Source organism: Podarcis muralis, chromosome 6 (genome assembly GCF_964188315.1).
Source record: "Podarcis muralis chromosome 6, rPodMur119.hap1.1, whole genome shotgun sequence".
Classification (NCBI taxonomy): domain Eukaryota; kingdom Metazoa; phylum Chordata; class Lepidosauria; order Squamata; family Lacertidae; genus Podarcis; species Podarcis muralis.
This window is the reverse complement of record NC_135660.1, coordinates 34,553,086-34,573,887: the sequence shown is the minus strand read 5'-3', so window position 1 is coordinate 34,573,887 and position 20,802 is coordinate 34,553,086. Positions and strand designations below refer to the sequence as shown.

The 20,802-nt window shown below is 45.9% G+C and overlaps 1 protein-coding gene across 2 annotated transcripts in view; it reads right to left on the bottom strand.

Annotated features, from left to right (window-relative positions):
* LOC114597755 (glypican-5-like) overlaps nucleotides 1–19,801 on the bottom strand; it is a 416,629-nt gene extending 396,828 nt beyond the window's left edge. Inside the window, exon 1 of one of the 2 annotated variants that reach the window (XM_028730984.2) lies at nucleotides 19,102–19,801. In XM_028730984.2, coding sequence (XP_028586817.2) covers nucleotides 19,102–19,288 — 187 coding nt within the window. In that variant the 5' untranslated portion in view covers nucleotides 19,289–19,801. The remainder of the gene's footprint in view (nucleotides 1–19,101) is intronic. The other variant, XM_028730985.2, reaches the window with a different exon arrangement.
* Between the last annotated feature and the right edge of the window lie 1,001 nt (nucleotides 19,802–20,802).

Here is a 20,802-nt window from a genome sequence, read left to right as displayed (position 1 = left end):
CTTCCATCCTCTTAGCTAAGCCGAGTCACTACTTTGCTGCTTGTCAAAGGGGCCTGCCAAAGTTCCTCTAGTGGTGGCGACAGAGGTCTCTGCACCTTGGGGGCTCCTCAACTTTTATAGGCGGGGTCCTGATATATCTTGCCCACATTTGGGTCAAAATCTCACTCCTCGTCCCTCAAATTTGTGGAGCCAGGGAAACTTCCACAGTGGCAGAAGACTACTCAGAGTAGTTGGGCAGGAGTTGCTGGTGTGAACCTAGTTGTCCTCCCTTTCCCTCCATTCCCAGCTTCTCCTGGCAGCTGTTCAGCTGTTGATATGCCCACCAGGTCTCAGCGTATCTCGCCTATGTCTTGTTCAAAACCTCAGCCCTCCTCCCTCAGGCCTCTTCCACAATTTATTAATTCATTGGCAACTGCTTAAGATGAGGGCTTAAGGTGTGGTGACATTGATATTTATCAATTATTTTCAACTGAATGTAATGCAAACCCACTCTCTCAGGTTCGTAATTATAATGTTAATCTACTAGTAAATATTTGCATTCTTCATTTTTCACATAAGATGCTTTTGTTGGTCTAAGTAGTAAAAGAAAATGCTTCGTTCTGGTTTACTTTGTTTCATTTCCGCTTCTATTTAAAATTCTGAGCAGAATCTGCTCCTACTCAACTGCCCCATCCATTGCTCGTGAATCACTGGGCCCTGCATCAGTTTGCTGAAACATGAAGACAGGGACCTGGAGGTCTCCATCTGTTGGTGGTAATTCTATCCATGCAAATGTATAAAAATGGACAGCACACAAGAGAAGCCATTAAAGTAGACAGATAGTCCCAGGTTGGAGACTTATGTTCAGAAGACGACGGAGGAGAAATCTCCCCACTAGGAATAAGTCCTATATACTTTCCTCCAGTATGGAGGAAAAACCAGAGTGAATACTTTGATTCTAAGAATGTTGTAGTCAAAAGACCAGAGAAAGACTAGGGAAGGCAAATCCTGATAGACAGCAATGAAAGGTAGGGTTGCTTAAACAGGAATTTAGCAGCACCTGTACTTTACGGTGCAGATTTGGTAATGCAGGCTGTCTACGCACCAAACACTGAAAGCACATTCCTCCTCTCAAATATACCCGGAAGCTGTAGTTTACATCCTACAATTCCCAGCATCCTTAACAAAATACACTTCCCCAAGTTTTGGGGGGGATACTTTCGATGTGCTTTAAATGTATGGTTCGTATGCAGCCCAGTCAAGTGTTGTAATGATGATCAAGTGCTGGGCTGCTGCTATACAGATTCTCTAAACATCTGGTGCTAAGATAGCATCATGTCTTTCCGGACACTCAGAGCCAAAACTGACTTGTGAGGTGAGGGATCTGTGATCAGGTTTCCTAAAGGTTAAAAAGCAAAACATAAAAAGTAGCCACCAAGGACTAATTTTGATCAAAGAAATGGCACTAGGAAACAGAATTTATTTTTCCCCCCAAGGCAATTTTCCAGATCTAAATACTCCTCTATGTATATGTGTATATATGTATGTGTGTGTGTATACACACACACACACACACACACACACACACACCTCAAAGCTACTATTCTGGGAGCAGAAAACAATGGCATGTATTAAAATTCACTTAGTAAGTATCTCTAAATTCCTCCATTCCCTTGACTTTGCCAGGCCATCCTCGTAACCTTCCATCATCATGTGAGTCCTTCCTGTGGTGGCTTTGTAGAAAGTAGCCACATTTGCATAAGACAAGAACTTTAGCTTAGTAAACCATATCATGCATGAACTGTGTACTAATGCACGTTGTGCTACTGCTCCAGCTCTGCTACTCCCATGATCTGAACTGGTAAACAAGACAGGAAGAGGATATCTTAGCATTGCTTCTGAACACAGAGTTGCCATTTGTTTTGCCCTAACAAACCAGGATGTGTAAACCAACAACAAGCCATAGTTTAAGGCTGGCTAGTGAGCCTGGCTTGCTAGAGAGAAGCAAAACATGATCATAGGTTGAGATGTAACAGTAAGGGCTCCTCCAGATATTCTATTTACTGAGCCTTCATCTGCATTTGCTTGCACAAAGCTTACATGGAAGATAGATTATATCCTGCCTTTGTTGAGCATTTGTTTCTATTTGTTTGTGGAGCCATTATATGACAAAAAGCGTTCATCCTGCTTTGCTTGTCTAGTGTCCCATTAATCATTCACTCATCCCACACTTTTCAATATATTTCCCAGTCCCTTTCCAAACCACAAGAAGTCTGATCCTTTCTTAAAATAGATTTGTTATACTAAGGTGACAGAGAGCTTTAATCCACTTGAATTGTACAAACCTAAATTTACAGTATGCACTTGACTCTTATGCTATCCCCTTCCTGGTTTGCTTACCTGCTCGTGCCAGGGGAGGAGCAGAGCGGAAGTGATTGCTTATTAAAGCAAAAGAGTCTATTGACTCTTAACCCCGACTTAAAAATTAGCACACCAAGAAGAGATTGACAAATTTCCTTAAGGTTTCACAGAACTTGAGAATCAAATTACGTTTTAAAAAAGGATAATAACTATAGAGTGCTTTACAGAATGATCTAATTAGGATGATTATTGTTGCCACTTACAGTGGTACCTTGGTTCTCAAACAGCTTGGCTCCCGAACAAATCAGCTCCCAAACACCGCAAACCCGGAAAAAAGTGAGTAAGTGTTCCGGTTTGCGAATGTTTTTTGGAAGCCGAACGTCCAACATGGCTTCCACTTGACTGCAGGAAGCTCCTGCAGCCAATCAGAAGCAGTGCCTTGGTTTTCGAACAGTTTCAGGAGTCGAACGGACTCCCGGAATGGATTAAGTTCAAGAACCACGGTACCATTGTACTATAAAAACATTCCTTGTAACCTCATAGGTAAACAGTTGACTTTCATGAAATTTTGGTGACAGTCTAGCAGCCTTTGGAGGATTTGTTTTCAAGTGAAAGAATCAATCATCAGCCAATGAAAATGAGAAGGCCATCAGTAAAACCTATCAGTGAGTTCACTGTCTCCACACCATGCATAAAGGTAAAGGTACCCCTGCCCGTACAGGCCAGTCATGTCCGACTCTAGGGTTGTGCGCCCATCTCACTTAAGAGGCCGGGGGCCAGCGCTGTCCGGAAACACTTCCGGGTCACGTGACCAGCGTGACGAAGCTGCTCTGGCGAGCCAGCACCAGCGCAGCACACAGAAACGCTGTTTACCTTCCCGCTATAAAGCGGTACCTATTTATCTACTTGCACTTAAGAGTGCTTTCGAACTGCTAGGTGGGCAGGAGCTGGGACCGAACGACGGGAGCTCACCCCGCCGTGGGGATTCGAACACCATAGTTTAGTCCTAAAAACCCAAAACCCTTCCATCAGTTCCAGAGCAAGGTGTTGGATCCAGATTAGCTGAATTGAATCTCATAGAAATTAATGAGGCTAGTTTTCTTAATTTCCATGGGAACTAAACGCAACTAACTTTACCTTGATCCCAGTCATAAAGTTCAGGCTTTCCCCACAAATCTTAATCCTTGGCAAATATATCCCAGTATACAATGTTGTTGTAGGTAAGTCAGTCCCTGCACCTTCAGAATACAGTGGTACCTCTGGTTACATACGCTTCAGGTTACATACGCTGCTAACCCAGAAATAGTGCTTCAGGATGAGAACAGAAATCGGGCTCTGGCGGTGCGGCAGCAGCAGGAGGCCCCATTAGCTTAAATGGTGCTTCAGGTTAAGAACAGTTTCAGGTTAAGTACGGACCTCAAGAACGAATTAAGTACTTAACCTGAGGTACCACTGCAACTCTGTTTCATGGTGATGTTCTGAAGAGTAGCTGTCAAGAATTGGGCCATTTATCTACCAAAGGCCAGTTATTGCTGAGGAACATCCAAGCAGTGTTAATCGATCAGATATCCCATTACCCAAGACTCACCTGGTAAGTATAGCAGATTCAATGAATTTTTCAATCAAGAGATTTGGGGCAACTAGACTTACATTATACACTCATGACATAAGCCTGAATTCCAAGGCCCTTGCCTTATCGATGAGCAATCGAGATTAAATGTCAGAGACACCTGAATTTAAATCATAGTTGAGAAGATAAAAGTTTTAATCGCTTGTCCTGATGGAATAAAGGTTTTTCCAGAGATAGCAAAAGTAAGTGCACAGCACATCTGGCCTATGACAGAATTATAACTTTGACAGAATGCTGCTGTGCAGAGAAAGTGCCTCATCTCTATAAAATATACTTTTCATTTTTAAAAAGAGCTAAGTAGGACAATCAAGCATATGAAACGTTCTATAGAAATAAGAAGATGTGATAGATAAACCACAGAGAGTCTTCTCAGCCAAAATCCAGCGCAGCTCAGAGATAATACAAGCAGGAAGTTGCAATAGGGGAGATGACGATGAATATTAGATAAATTGAAATTTAGGATGATCAGTTACCATAATTCAAGGTATCTTAATTCAAAAGGCTTTGTGTACTATGCTATGGATACATGTGCTGTGGAGGGGGGTAGTTGATTTTTAAAATAAAAGTAAGTCATAATTTACAAGCTTTCTAAGTGACTGAAAAAAAATGGTGCCATTTCTTTGAAGATTGACTTAAAAATTTATCATGCTATCCTTCCAGAATTCCTGCTGTTGTCTCTTGCTGTATCTGCAAGTGCTACCCTGAGGCCTTCTTTTTAAAAGTCTTTATCAAGCCTTTATAGCATCTGAGTAAATAATCTCACCCACCAAGTATTGTGTCCAGGCTCTGGGCATATCAATAAAATCCATGTCACCCCAGCATATCAATATTTCTACATGTTAATTACACCTTCCCTGCAAAAACCAATTATCACTCACCATATTCGTATTAGTGCATTACCGGGGTGGGGTGGGGATTACAAACATACAGCCCACAAGAACTTCTGCACCAACAGAACAGAACAAATAGGACACCCAGCTTCCCAAGACAAAAGACTTCCCTTCTCCACATGAGTTTTCAGTTAAGCTCAGGCAACAGTATGAGCCATTCAATTTCTGAATCCAACAGGGAAAAATCTATAAATAAGAAATAGCATCATAATATAAAATATACCCTATTGTTTATTAATGACCTCAGTTTACGTAACTAAATCATCAGATCTGAACTATCTGTGGTGCACAGACTGCAATTAACTCACACCCTCATTTATCAGCCAGCGAAGTTAGATTTGCAAATGTGCTGTCCAGATGTTAATGCAAGGCACCTACATTAAAAAAAACTGATAAAAAAATGAACTTTCTAACATATCGGTTGGAAAAATATTGCTCACTTGGTACAATGTGTTCAACACAAAGGTAAGCATTCTGAACTGAGCATTTATTTCCTCCCAACAGCCATTTTAGCCTCATAAATATCCTGTGAGGCACATCACCCAAGAGCCTTATTTAAGTATATTGTATTTAATTATGGGATATCAGAGTTTTTAGGGGGTTAACCAAGCTGGGATAGCTGGGATAGCAGGCTTGTTGGTTTTTGAATGTATGATGTAGATTTTTTTTCAATTTCGTTGTTCTGTATGGGACAATGACAATAAAGATTATTGTATCGTATTGTATCATAAATCAACACCACCCAGAGAGTTTCAGAGTGGAGCAGGCATTTTGAACCTGTAATCCTGAAAACACAGGGATTTTAAACCCGTGGTTCCTGAATTGTGATGGAGTTGCTTGACCAGAATGCTTCTGAGCCCAAGCCTGAGGAAGACAAGATGGCTCCCCCTCTTCATTCCACATACAGAAGGTGACTGGACTGGCAATTGGATTCTGTGGACAGAATCGTGTTCTCCAGCAGCTGGAGGGAAGCTGGTAAGCTTAAGGGCCACATTGCACACATTTCTTGAGGTGGTTGTCTCACTCTGCCTAATAGCTTGGGCCAGGCTGCTCCGAATGCTCAGACCCCAAGATACAGTAAACAGAGTGTTGTACCCAGTGGTTGCCCTTCCCCTGGAGAAAGATAGACACTGGATAATATCCAGTCTGAAAGCTAAGGCATGTTATGTCGTGGAACCAGAGGGTGGAGACTGGGAGAAGGGAGCAGAGTGGCACTGGCCAATCAGAAAAACATGCTGACTGTGCTTGGTGCCCTGATGAACATTCATAGAGTGAATGGCAAAGCCCATCTCCTTGATTCATGCTCTTCAACTCGAGATTTTACTCGGGAGCAGAGGCAGTCTTGGGTTTGTGTGACCTGTTTGGCTGCCCTGGGTGCTGGCACCACAGGGGGCACCACAACAATGGTATTGAATGGAGCTCAAGAGGCAGGGGTGCCAATTGTAAAGTCACGCAGGGTACCATGGAAATTTGAGAGCCCAAAATCCGCCACTACCTGGGGGTTCCAAGAATGCGACTAAACCCCAAAACTTCAAGCCAGTTCCCGAGATCTGGAAATCTTAATGTTAAACTAACCTTCCTTTTAATTCACATCAAAGGCATTTGGAATACATAACATTCGTTTGCCCAGACACCCTTGAAAACAGCTGCCATTTGCATCCTCACCAGCTTCTAGCCCAGAGCCACACGCCCTAGGCACATTTTGAGAGATAGGCAATTCTGTAGCTCCATAGGATCGAGATCACATGGGACCATTTGGACCTATCAGGGAGGGGAACCTGTGGCCCTCCAGATGTTATTGGATTGCTACTCCAATCGCCCACAACCACTGGCAATGCTGACTGGGACTGAGTTGGAGTTCAACAACATCTGAAAGGCCACAGGTTCCTTCACATTTGCTTTTATATAGATGAATATGCATCTTATTAAGAATGTTATCAATAAGAACAGAACATTTCCAAATAAATGGACTTGAAGCATTTCACATTCTGGCAACCCTTCTCCAAGCATCAAAATACAGTAGGTGCATTACATCATACAGTCCAATATCCTCATCTCTCCACAGGAAAGAATGTGGAGGTTATTAGACAATTACTTAGGCAGACATAATTGGCTTATTCCAGCTGAAGATCTGGCTCCTGACTCTACTCAGCTTTAAGATATTAAAAAATAATTTAAAAACAAAAAAAGATTAGCAGGAGACAAGTTCCAGGCAGGCCTGCAAATATGCATATCAGATTTTTCCAAGGCAGTGCTCTATTTTCTGCAGATTCCCTGATTCTTATAACATCATTTCACCCCCTACTGAGCACCTTCATTCGTCATAAGATTTATTCCCTTTTACTTCTCTGCTATTCCCCACCCCCACCCGCATTGCTGTGGGTGGGAAGAACTGTGCGTACTGTTTTCTATTTTACCCACCCTCAATTTCTCCTCGCAACAAGCTTCTTGCTGCGTGAGCATATTAATGTTGCCATATTTGCAGGAAAATGTTTACAGCATGAGCTTTCAGTTTGAAAACAATGGGCCCCGTTTAAACTCTTGTGAAATCAATAGGAAGTTTGTGTACCACATTTGTTGCTAAGTTAATGGTGTGGCCTTGTCATTATGTCCTTCAGTTGTCTTCCCATCATTTCTTGACTGAGGGCCAACCTAAATGTTACAAGGCAGATGTGTGCCAGTCATCCCACATGCATCTTTTAAAAAAAAAAAAAAAAAAAAGCTGCCGCCGACGGCTTCTATTGGCAATGGTGGAACTGCTTAGCCCTTCTTCTCCCCACAGACATAATCCCACATCCACCCCACAAATGAAAAAGCTTACAGGCACCTATTGCATTGCACCTTTAATAAATCCGTAGGTGCAGTTAGGAACATGCAGGTGCTTTCATGTTTTAATCAATATATACTTTTGATTTCTTTATGCAGCCCATCAAGATAAAATTCATATATACTCCTGAAGACTCCTATTGGGATTTGAGAAACTGCTTAAAAATGTAAGGAAGACCCTGTTAGATCAGGTCAAAGGCAGGGAAGTTTCCATTAGTTTCTTGATGTGGTCTCTCAATATAAGATTCATACATGCTTCATAGCAAGGGGGAAACCCCACTACCACCACCAAATTAAGAACTTACAGAAAGGGTTTCAGACTCAATTAAGAAGGCATAGGATAAAAGGCACGGCTGCCTAACAAATATTAAGAGCATGAGAAACACTTAATGTGCAGCGCTGAGGATCAATATCACCTTTTTGTACATTCCTTCCTATCCTTAATTAAAGAGCATGTCAGCCAAAGTTTAAAAGCATATTAACTTTTCACATCTGTAGCTATTTGTTGTTTTCTGGGAAAGAAGCTTGTTATTTTCAAGGGAGCTAGCATGCCTCTAATGAGGCAGGAAGAAAACAAGATTCCTCTGGAAAGCCTCAACATTTGTATACCATGGAAGACTGGCCAACCATAACTGTTGAAAAGGTTCACGGATAGGTTCCGCTTGCACCACGGCTGTACCCAGAAAAGGGTGGAAGATCAAATACCCGCAGAGCAGAATCGGGGTTTTGTGTGCAAAAAGGTGAACAAAGAACAGTAGCTTGTGAACCAGATAAGTTGTGCAGAAGAGGAAATCCGAGCACGTCTAGCTTGTCATGCCAGCTATGCCTGATGGCATTCCTTCTTCGACACAGCTATTAAAGGTGCATATATTTGACCTGCTTTTTCACCTGGCTACCCTAATTCAGCCCATGGTTCACAGCACAAACTTCACAGAGCACTAATCCAGCCACCATCACACATAACCCTCAAACAGGTTCCAAATTCCATCACAGCCATAAAGGCTGACCACTGTGGTACAAAGCGGACCCAGCCATAAGCGCATCCATAATAAGGAACAATGCCTGATGATGATGATGATGATTAAAAAATAGAGTTAGGAAGACCAGGATAAAGGAGGCTTAGCAAGCACACTCCCAGCTCTGCCTTCAGAACACAGCCCTTATTTTCCAGTGTTTGGTCTACAATATTTGGAGCAGTGCAGCAAAACAGAAACAAATGGATTCTCCCCTCTCCACCTCCAATAACCTACTAAGAGTTCCTTTATTTCTGTAACCACAAGAAAAACGTGACACTCTATAGTGGTTTTTAAAAGCCTAACGTAATTCAGAGTTCTGCTGTCTCTCCAGCTTCTGCAAAGCAGAAGGCCACAGTAGGTGGGTCCTTTCATACTGGGGGGTCTGGAGCATATGGGGACTTCTTATTTCAGGAGCGCCATCCAAAAGAATTGTGAAGTGGCAGACAGGAAGAGAAGCGAGTAGGAAAGCTGGCTCCTGCCTGATATTCATCTGCCAAAGGAAGCAGCGCACATCTTGGTCTCCATTTGGAAAAAGAAAGAAAGACTTCTTTTTGCACATTAATTTTTGGAGACTGAAAACAGCAACTGTGATCATCACCATCAATTCATGTAGTGCCATCAAAAGGCATGGGTGATTTACAGAGTACAAGAGGACATGTTTCTGCCCAAAAGACTATAATGTGACACAGGGGAGGCAAAAAGAGGGATGGGGATGGGGATGGGGGGTGTTGAGAGTAAATAGGGAAGCCACATTTGCTGTCTATGCATTTGCACAGGTGTAAGTACATATTGGAGGCACTATGTCATTTTGGACTCACAGCTGTCCATGGAGGCACAGGTTAATTCTGTGTCCAGGGCGGCTGTCTACCAGCTCCATCTGGTACGCAGGCTAAAACCCTACCTGTCTGGGGACTGTCTTGCCAGAGTGGTGCATGCTCTAGTTATCTCCCGCTTGGACTACTGCAATGCGCTCTACATGGGGCTACTTTTGAAGGTGACCCGGAAACTGCAATTAATCCAGAATACGGCAGCTAGACTGGTGACTGGGAGTGGCCGCCAGGACCACATAACACCAGTCCTGAGAGATCTGCATTGGCTCCCAGTACGTTTCCGAGCACAATTCAAAGTGTTGATGCTGACCTTTCAAGCCCTAAATCGCCTTGGTCCAGTATACCTGAAGGAGCGTCTCCACCCCCATCGTTCAGCCCGGACACAGATCCAGCGCCGAGGGCCTTCTGGCGGTTCCCTCATTGCGAGAAGTGAGGTTACAAGGAACCAGAAAGAAGGCCTTCTCCATAGTGGTGCCCGCCCTGTGGAATGCCCTCCCTTCAGATGTGAAAGAAATAAGCAGCTATCTTCTCTTTAAAAGACATCTAAAGGCAGCCCTGTTTAGGGAAGTTTTTAATATTTAATGCTGTAATTTTTTTAACACTTGATTGGAAGCCGCCCAGAGTGGCTGGGGAAACACAGCCAGATGGGCGGGGTATAAATAATAAATTATTTATTATTATTATTATTATTATTATTATTATTATTATTATTATTATTTTAGGGTGGCTCTCCTCTAGTCCTCCAGATGTTACTGGACTCATCGGAAGGAGTACAGGACTCTGTCTTACATCTGGAGGCACTAAGGATTCAATTTGGTACTTATTGCCCCTGAAGCACATACCCTATGGCCCTTCCCCCAGCCAGCATGGTCAATAGCCAGAGATGGTAGGAGTTACAGTCCAGCAACATCTGCAGGGTCCCAGTGAGTCACCTCTGGACAACAAAAGGCTCCATGGAAAATGTGGGTTTTAAAGAGGGATTGGAAGCACGTAAGACAAACGGCATTAGGCAAGTGTGTGTGTGTGTGTGTGTGTGTGTGTGTGTGTGTTTTCTAGAGGGTAGACCCAAGCCAAAGGAGCCGCAAAAGGTCAGAGTCCTTTGGACAGCTTTGGGGGGGGGGGGGAAGAGCTGAGTGGAGGTCAGCAGAGAGATGTACTGGGATATGACAGCAGATAAATATGACATGGTTTCAGAGGCCTTTGAAAAGAAGGACGAGGAGTGCAGGATGCATTAGGAGATGAGAATAGAGATTTAAAGAGGGGTGTCATATGGTCAGAGTTATCAGAGAGGTGGATGGTTTTGACAGCAGAAAGCTAGAGAAAGATGGGGGGGGCATCACGCAGTAGTCAGGGCAAGAGATGAAGAGGGCATGAACCAGAGTTTTTGCAGAGAGGAAAGGCTGTGTATTTGTTGTGCGGCAAAGTTAAGGAGAAGCAAAATGGGCTTGGCAACAGAAGTAGATAATGGAATCAAGGGCAGTTATCATGTTTTGAGGGACAAACGGCCAACTTCTTAAGTCAGGGAGCAGTGGGAGGTAGAGAGAAGTATATGCTTTTAACTGCCGGTATTTGTCAGCAGTGTATTTATAAACTTAGCATTTGTATGTCGATCAATACACCTGAAGCAAATCTGAAGCGGCCTCTTTAATCTTGAGTTATAAAGTAGCTTTTCCTGTAAAGTTTCCTGTAAGGTCGACAAAGTGTAAAACCTCCTAATCCCAGTAGTTATTGCAGGGCAAACAGAAAAGCACTCTGCATATGCTCAAAGGCATTGTGTCATTTTCCCATCCCGTATTCCCGGGCTGAGACATGATTGGCATCATAAAAGGGCTAATATATAAAATAAATGCCTACAACAATGCTGCCAGAAACAAAACAAAAAAAAAAGTGGGGGGAAAGGAAAAATAACTCAAGACATACTATAAAAGCAGCATTCTAGCCCGGCATACTTTTTATTACAGGATTTAAGAATCCCTCTGAGACACTTTGACAAAACACTAAAAGTGCAATCCTGTGAATGTCTGCTCAGAAGTAAGCCCACTCAGTTCAATGGAGGTTTGCTATGTACATATTAGTAGCTTAAAATGCAATGAGAAATTGGTCAGGTAGCCTCAGGGGCCAGAAGTGCCTTTTACCAACTGTGACTGGTTTGGCAAATATGCCCATTCCTGGACCGGGAAAGCTTGGTCTGTGTTGGTTACTTTGAGACTGGATTACTGCAATGAACTCAATGCAGGGCTTCCTTTGTACTTGATCCGGAAGCTGCACTTAGCGCAGAATGCTGCAGCATGATTGCTGACAGTGTGAGGCCTTGTCAGCATATAACACCTGTGCTTAGAGGTCTGCCCTGGTTGTCGATTTGCCACTGGGCCAGGTTCAAGGTGTTACTATTTGTATATAAAGCCCTTAACAACTGGGGACCAGTTCACGGGATCACTTTACCCCACCATGTGCTCACTTGACCGCTTTGATTGGCAGAATTGGCGCTACTTCAGCTGCCGCATCAGATGGTGACAGCAGCCACGAAATTAAAAGACGCTTGCTTCTTGGGAGAAGGGCAATGACAGGCCTAGACAGCATCTTGAGAAGTAGAGACGTCACCTTTCCAACAAAGGTCCGTATAGTTAGAGCTATGGTTTTCCCAGTAGTGATGTATGGAAGTGAGAGCTGGACCATAAAGAAGGCTGATCGCCGAAGAATTGATGCTTTTGAATTATGGTGCTGGAGGAGACTCTTGAGAGTCCCATGGACTGCAAGAAGATCAAACACATCCATTCTTAAGGAAATTAGCCCTGAGTGCTCACTGGAAGGACAGATCGTGAAGCTGAGGCTCCAGTACTTTGGCCACCTCATGAGAAGAGAAGACTCCCTGGAGAAGACACTGATGCTGGGAAAGATGGAGGGCACAAGGAGAAGGGGGTGACAGAGGACGAGATAGTTGGATAGTGTTTTCGAGGTTACCAGCATGAGTTTGACCAAACTGCGGGAGGTAGTGGAGGACAGAGGTGCCTGGCGTGCTCTGGTCCATGGGGTCACGAAGAGTCGGACACGACTAAACGACTAAACAACAACAACAGCTGCTGCATAATACCCATTCTGGCATCTGAAAGAAATTGGTCATTTAGCGTGGCAGTACCTACACTTTGGAACTCCCTGCCTATGGAGCTCAAGGTGGCACTTTCACTTTACTCTTCAGCGCCCGTTAAAAGCATTATTGTTTAGACGAGCCTACCCAGATGCTTAGAAAGTTGGGATAATTTTAATCTGTTTTAGTATTTTATATTTTGTATGTTTTAAGGTAGGGTTGTAAAATTCCTCTTCATTTTATTGTGCTATATTTTTGTAAACTGTTTTGAAGTGTGTTCTTTGTTTTTTACAATCAAGCAGTGTATACATTTTATGAAAGAAAAAAAAAGAAAACAACAGTGCCAAGACTTTGGGTGGAAAGAAGCAGAAGTCCCAGCAAAGTAACAATGGATACAAAAACTTATGGCGTATGCAGAAACGGCAAAACTTACCAAAAGAATAAGAAATCAAGATAACAAACTTTTTATAAAAGAATGGAAATGGCTTATTGAATATATACAGATAAATTGCAAACAGATAAAAACATTGGCAGGATTATTGTAATAACCTGCAATTTCATAAGAGTATATATTTAAAGTACATAATGAAATGACCAAATTAATGAATTGGGATATGCAGAAGATATTAAAAATAAATTGAAGGAACCACAAAAAGAGGGGGAAGGAAGTCAAACTTTGAAATGTTAAATTGATTGTAAAATTAATGAACTGTATAAACTTGAAATGTGTAAATAAAACCTTTTTTTTAAAAAAAAAATAAGACTTTGGGTGGTGACACTTGTTGTTCAACATAGACGAGCACAAAACAAACAACATGCAGATGGAAGACCAATATATCACAATGAAAGAGGTTGCATTAGGGAACAAAAAAGACTATAACATTAATTGGTTTGTGGGGCTCTCACTGGCATCTTGTCCAGCTAGATCAACAAAAGGAAAAAGGATGTACAAAGCCACAATTTTTGTATTTACTGGAGAGATGGAGGCGGAATGAGAGGTCAAGGATATGCATTAGCACTCCCCTCAAGATGTCCACCTCATGTTTCCAGCACTGTGCTTAATGTATCTTATTCTCTCCAAGGAGCACAAAGCGCTATTTCAGCCTTTTAAAGGAAAAGACCAAAATTACACGGGAGAGACACAACTGGATCTTGCAATGTCTTTTGTTAAAAAAAACAACTTTGAAGGTTCTTCTATTGATGAGAGCAGTAGCGCTGGAGGAGGAAGGCTTAACCCAGGGATTGGCAAACTAAGGGCCATGGGCCGGATCAGGCCCAATGGCCTTCAGGATCTGCCCTGTGGACTGTCCATCGATCGGTGTGGGGATTCTGTTCATTCAGGCTGCATCTTTTTCTCCCCTGGGCCATTCCTTTCGTCCCCCTCCCTCACACACACTGCGGCGGCACCTCCTCCCTCCCTCCTCCTGGCTTCTCCCTGCCCTGCCTAGAGGAGGAAGGGGGCTGGGCTGAGCTGGCTAAGCGCCATTTTAAGCAGCCCCTCTCCGGAGCCAGCCCTTTTGCGCCTCTCATCTTCCCTCCACCGCCGCTGCCACCACTGCTCCTGTGGGCCAGAGAGCGGAGCAGACAAGCTCGTTCTGCCTACCCACGAGAAGCAGCAGCAGCAGTGGTGGCGGCGGCGGCAACCCCAGGGAAGGTAAGCGCAGCAGCTGGGGCTGGGGAGGAGGACTACTTGCCCCCCTCACCTCTTCTTCCAGCTCCCCACACCCCCCCAGTGCCGCTTCTCCAGCCTGACACAAGGTCTGAGGGACAGTGGACTGGCCTGCGGCAAAAAAAAAATTGCCGACCCCTGTCTTAACCCTTTGCTCCCTGTACCATTTACCTTCAGTTCTCATTGTTGTCAGGAGGCCCATGCAGGGCTACAGGTACCTTTATTTCCCCACCATCCAGGGGTCAAATAGCAGCCAGGGAGGGTACAATTTTGTTCAGGAATACTGCAAGGAAGGAAAGCTTAAAACAATCCCCTGCCCCCACCACTACCACCACTCCCTGAATACAAATACTTCAATCCAACTTGAAGCCTCCTGTCATGACTGCTTTAAAGTGAAAAACTTGAAACGTGGAGAAATCTAGTCATTGATCACTTGTATCATTTGGCATGAGGGTTAGACTCAGAGATAATGATTCACACAAGTCCAGCAAGCAAACTTGATATTGGATATCAGAACATCAACTTCCTGCAAGCCAAAGTAGAAGTCTTATTACTGTACCACTGCGTGCTGGTTGACATTATCCAAGGCACAGGCGCACAGGCGCTGATCAGAATAAGAGTCTCAGCACACATAACATTAACTGCAACAGATTGCAAATTTGCCCCTTTGCTCTGGTTGCCTCCCCCTCAGCATGCTTGAGAAGGCAGAAACGTTTCCACAATTCCATCAGAATAAATCTCTAATTGTCACTAAATCTCAAGGCTCTTAGGTAAGAAGTTGCCACAGAAGACAAATGTTCTGCTCAAGTCAATATATCCAGCCCAAGACAATAGCAGGCAACAGATGCTTCAGAGTAGAAGAGGCAAAGTGAGTATTTTAATCATGTGTCAAACACCTTTATGCTTTCCTGAACTAGAGCAATTTGGGTGGGGTGGAGAACACCTCTTATGAGCGTTCAGACAATAACATTTTGAGAAAAGGCAGCCTTCCATGACCCCACTAGTGTGCACAGCATAAAAAGTTAGTTGCAAGAGTGTCACAGGTACCTATTGGCTAGTACCTGTGACATCTCAGTGAAGAGCATTCCCCTTCCCTCTAGTCACTATCAGACCATTTAAAAGATTTTGAGCACTGCACAGAAGTACTCGAGCATGAAGGGCTTATGCAATCCTACAAAACAAAAAGGATATGACAGTAGGGCTGCAATCCTATACTCACTCACCTGGGAGAAAGCTTAATTGAAAACAATGGAACTTGGGTGGCATACATAGCTTTACCGTGCAGTCCTATTCTCTCACTCTGGCAACGATGTCCCACCATTCTGTGAGGGACTGTGCATGCATGTGTGAGAGTGAGTGTGCCCTGCACACATGTTTAGAAGCTATCTCCATCCCCCTCGCTTCTGCACTGGGCTGCATCTAGTCCAGTTCATGCTTTCTGCACCATATTTATGCGAGAGTGACCCCAAAACTACCATCTCCCGTCCAGGAACAGAGCAATCCTACAGTAAGTTGACTACCCCTTTGCATTGGTGGAATAAAGTACAACATATTGTCCAGTCTCTGCTGAAGAAAGCAACACCTGCTAAATGAAGGGGGCCAGGGGAGGGAAGCAAAACTTCCCCAGGGGTCACTGTTAATTGAATTCTTAAAAAGTTCTTTCATATAAGAAACTTTGGGGTGGAATGGGGAAGGCCATTCCTGTCTTCAGATTCCACTCCCATAAAATAAATTTAAGGAGAGAGGGAATAATACACTAATGAATAGTACATGACGCAGTATCAATTTCAGCAAAAGCTGTGTTTGATATATGTACAGACAATTACTGTAGTGAAAGGCAGAGCTGCTACTTTTAATTACAAGAAAAGTTTCCTTTTGACTTCCCTGCAAAATGTGCTTTATTGTGGTCCACCTGTGACCGAACTAAAACTGATGCTATAAAAATTTTTCCACTTTGCATGAGTCTTGCAACAAAGTGGTCTGGGTTAAATTCTTTCTTGGCGTAGCTCCAAGAACTTGGTAGGCTTGCACCTAGAGATCTTTTGCATCTGCCTGGTGAAGAGATTTGCTAACAACCTGGCTCTGGGCACAGAGACTGACCAGCGCAGTGCTTGGCTACAATAGGAGCTATATTAAGTTCCTAGGAAGTACAGAACAGGGAGCAGACAGACGGGGTACATATTCAGTTAGACTGCTATTGTGCCTCTGGCTTGAGTCACCCTCCCTTCCATTAACCTGATTTACAGGAAGACTATTTTTCATTTCTGTGAGTTCTGGACAATACTCAAATTATTGGAGGGAAGGGGGGGAGCGGGCTTTAATGAAATCAGCATGCCCTACAACACAGCATGCCCTACAACATCCTCCGCCCAACACACACATTCTAGCCAAATTGTGCTCCCTGGTAGCCTTATACAACACAGCAGCTAAGGGGGTTGGGGGTTTCCTGCCTAATTCTTGCCTACATTCCCATAGGGCCAAATACAGGGAAGCCCTGTGTTGTTGTTGTACATTTAGAACTCAATACAACAGCAAGCCAGCATTTCCAGGGTGCTGCTCCGAGCAGGCCGCGTTCATAGAATTGTAGAGCTGGAAGGGACCCGAGAGTCATCTAGTCCAACCCCCTTGTGATGCAGGAATCTCAGCTGAAGCATCGATGAAGGCTTTGATGGCCTGCACATTTGTGGCAGCGGCCCATGGCACAGAGCCACAGAAGGGGCCACTGGATGGACCAGCTGGTGCTGAAAGCTAGCAGCCCCCAAAAGCTTTGGCAGGGTCCGCTCTGTGCCACACAAACCGTCCCATCTCACTCAGACTTAAAAGGAAAGTAGTGCAATGGAACTGTCACTCCTCTGTGGGGACGCCAAAGTGGACAAAAGTGAGTGGTGGCTGCAAGGAGCGTTCACTCACCAACTAACTTTGGAAGCTCTGCCACCCTGGTCAGGAAATGCAGGTGAGCCAGAAGTAGTGGCACTGGGCCCAGCCTTGGCCCACTTACCCTCTCTCTTCCAGGATCCATGGTGGGGAGGTGTAGGCCTTGCAGGAGCAGCTACTGTCTCCACTCACTTCTCTGGGTAGGGCTGGACTGATACATTGCTGGGGAGTTGAGTTAAATGACCCTTTGGGCTCCTTCCAATTCTATGAAAAGCTTCACGTCTGCTGGGTCACCCTCTAAGGTGGCCCAGGCAGGCCTAACCCCCGCCCACCTGCCACAGCACCAGGCAAGAGAGTGTAGGTGAGCAAGCGAGAACTTGGGTCCTCATGCAAGAAACATCTGCCTGGTTCTCCTGTCCACTCACCAGTGCACAACCTTCCTTAGCAGGCTGCCACTAACAAGGGAGCAGGTAAGAGATTTCCAGAGAGGGAGGCAGGTGGCAATTAGTTCTTGAAGCCATTGCTGGCCTCATCCAACCATGCAGGAGCAGCACAGTGGAGAAGACAGGGCAAATGATGGTTGCAAAGAGCAGCAATGCACTACTTCTTTTCACTAGCCCGCTGTCTCCCTCTGAGGCTCACTTAGAACTCTCTGTCTCCTCAGGCAACAGGGTGGGAAGGATTGAGCCTAGCAGGGTCATCCTAAGTGAGTGAGTCACTGCCTCCACTTGGTAGCACAGTGGTGAGGACTCAACTTGCTGTACCCAAACCCCACAGCTGCACACAAACACCCAGAAGTAAACAAGCAAAAAATGAGGCACCTTGCACAAATTCCCTGCTTTTACTCTCTTGTACAGATGTGGGTGGTGCTGTGGTCTAAACCACTGAGCCTAGGGCTTGCCGATCAGAAGGTCGGCGGTTTAAATCCCCGCGACGGAGTGAGTTCCCGTTGCTCGGTCCCTGCTCCTGCCAACCTAGCAGTTCGTAAGCACGTCAAAGTGCAAGTAGATAAATAGATACCACTCCAGCGGGAAGGTAAACGGCATTTCCGAGTGATGCTCTGGTTTCGCCAGAAGTGGCTTAGTCATGCTGGCCACATGACCCGGGGAAACTGTCTGTGGACAAATGTTGGCTCCCTCGGCCAGTAAAGCGAGATGAGTGCCGCAACCCCAGAGTCGTTCGTGACTGGCCTTAACTGTCAGGGGTCCTTTACCTTTACACCTGGGTTGTGTGCATACCCTACATTTAAAGCACATCCCACCCACCCATCCAAAAATCATGGTAACTGTAGCTGACCCCCCCCAAACTGTACTATAATTCCCAACACCCATACAAACTATAGTTTCCAAGGTTCTTGGGGACAGACATCTGCACTCTCTCTCTGAGGTGCCACAGCTCTCAATCCTGCCCCTCCCTTGTTCCTCCCACCAGCAATCAGCCAGCCACCTCTGCCCACCTGCTTGCCCTCATGTTCTTATCAGTACGAGGATTGTGTTGGAGGGGTGTGCGCCCAACAGACGGGTCACCAAGAGCCCCCAGTCCCCACCACCCACAACCTCCAGGGTCAAAGTGGGGGGATTCAGAAGAATTTCCAGGGAATTGTTACGACCTCCTCTCTAAGCGATGGGTCCGGGCAACAGCTCAGCAAACCAAGTTGCAGCAGACGCTCGGAGCAGCCCCGGGGGCCATACTGCCCATGGCCCATTGACCGCTCCTTCAGCTGCCGCCGCGTCCATTTCAACTCCCTCGGCTTCCCCCACCCGCTCTAGCACCTCTTCCCGAGCCGCCCTGCTCTGTCAAAAGGCGGCTCTTGTAACCATTCCCAGGTGCCCTAAGCAGGGCAAGGAACCGGGGTTAAGCGCGTCACCACCCCCACGGGGAAGCCTTGGGAGACCGCTGGTCTAAACGGGAAGAGAAGGGGGTGCATGTGTAGGTACTGACCGGCTGTGGGAACATCGGGCACCAGCTTGAGGGGGCCGATCTGGCGGATCTGAAACGCCGTCCTCACTTCGTGGCAGCTGGGATTCTTGACTCCGGAGACCCCGCCGCACAGTCCGGCCGCCGCCAGCAGCAGGAGCCCGAAGCGTCGCCGGCACAAGAAGACCCCAGGGCTCCTGTCACCGGCCATTTCCACATTCCCTACCAGGGACGGAGATAAGCCAGGGACGCCCAGCACGTCCCCAGAAAAAGTCAATCAGAACCAACACTGGGTGGACGCGCGCGGGGTGGGGAGAAAAGGAATCGGGTGGAAATGGGTGGCACCGCCGCCGCCGAGCAAGCTATGAGCAAAGTTGCACTGGGCAAAGTTGCGAGTTGAGGAAGGCGGGGGGGGGGGGCGGTGGAGTGAGATTTAAAAGGAAGGAGCCCCGCTGGAGACGGTGCGCTGCACGCTGCCTGCAGAACGCGGAGAGCGGCAACGTTCCAGCCTCCGAACGCTGAGAGCCTGCGATCGTGGGGGTTTCCCTTTCCTTTCCCCACTCGGCGTTCGAACCGTGGAACGCTCGCAAAGGCGGTCCAGCCCGGGGAAAACGCTAGCGTTCGAAACGTGCCCTCCTCCTCCTCTTCGTCCTCCAAGCGGCTCTACCGCCAATGAACGCGTCTGGCGGGAGGTGGTCGTGGTCCTGGCGGCCCAGCCCTCCTCGCACAGTAGGGTATGTCTGTGAAAAGGGGGAGAGGCAGATCTCGCTCATTGGCTTGTTGCTATAATTAGGCTCCTTAAGTTTAAATAAATAAATAATCCCCACTTTAAGGAGAGAGAGGGGGGGAAAAAAACCTTGAGGAAATCTCCTTTAAAGCCGCACACTGACGCAGCAAGATCCCGTGCGTGCAAAGTCGCCGAGGAACAACACTCTGCTGTAACGCAGGGGGTGGGGTGCGGGGGGGGGAGGTTTATATAGTTGGGTGCCAGGGAACTTTTCCAAGGACTGCGGGACAGCCTTTGCTTGGCACTAGCTGTGAGCCGTAGCCCGTGAACGGAAGTCCCAGCATCAGATTATATACTGCGGGGGATCCGATTTTTGAAAAGTGCGACCCAGTTAGGTGCACATGCGTGACTTTCCGAAGAAAAGAGCTAAATCGCGCCGTGGGAGGTTGCGTCAAGTTTGTGCACGTGTGCCGTCTTCGGCTTTGAAACGGCTTGGGTGTCACACCGGCTTCTGTGGGTTGTAACCAGTGGCGTAGCGTGGGTTGTCAGCACCCGGGGCAAGGCAAGTAATTTGCACCCCCTAACCCGTGGATTTGCGCCCCCTAACCCGTGGATTTGCGCCCCCTAACCCTAACCCCCAGATGTTGCACCCGGTGCGGCTGCCCCCCCCTGCACCCCCCACGCTACGCCACTGGTTGTAACAGCAGCTTGATTTGCAAAAGAGATCCTTTCTCTCCGTGCCTGGAAAAGCTCCAGTGATGTCAATATATATATAGGGAAAGCTGTTGTCAAAGTAAGCAAGAAATCCTAAAGAATGAAAACAAACCTGGCCGTCCTAGATTATTAAGTCTACAAGACACGTTCTTCAGGGAGACATCGCTGAAGAAAGCAAATGCTTCCATGCAACTGCACTTCCGAACAGAATAATTGACAGGGCAGCTAGATCAGACCAACGCCCTATTTAATCCAGAATCGCGTTTCCCTTGGTGATAAGCCTA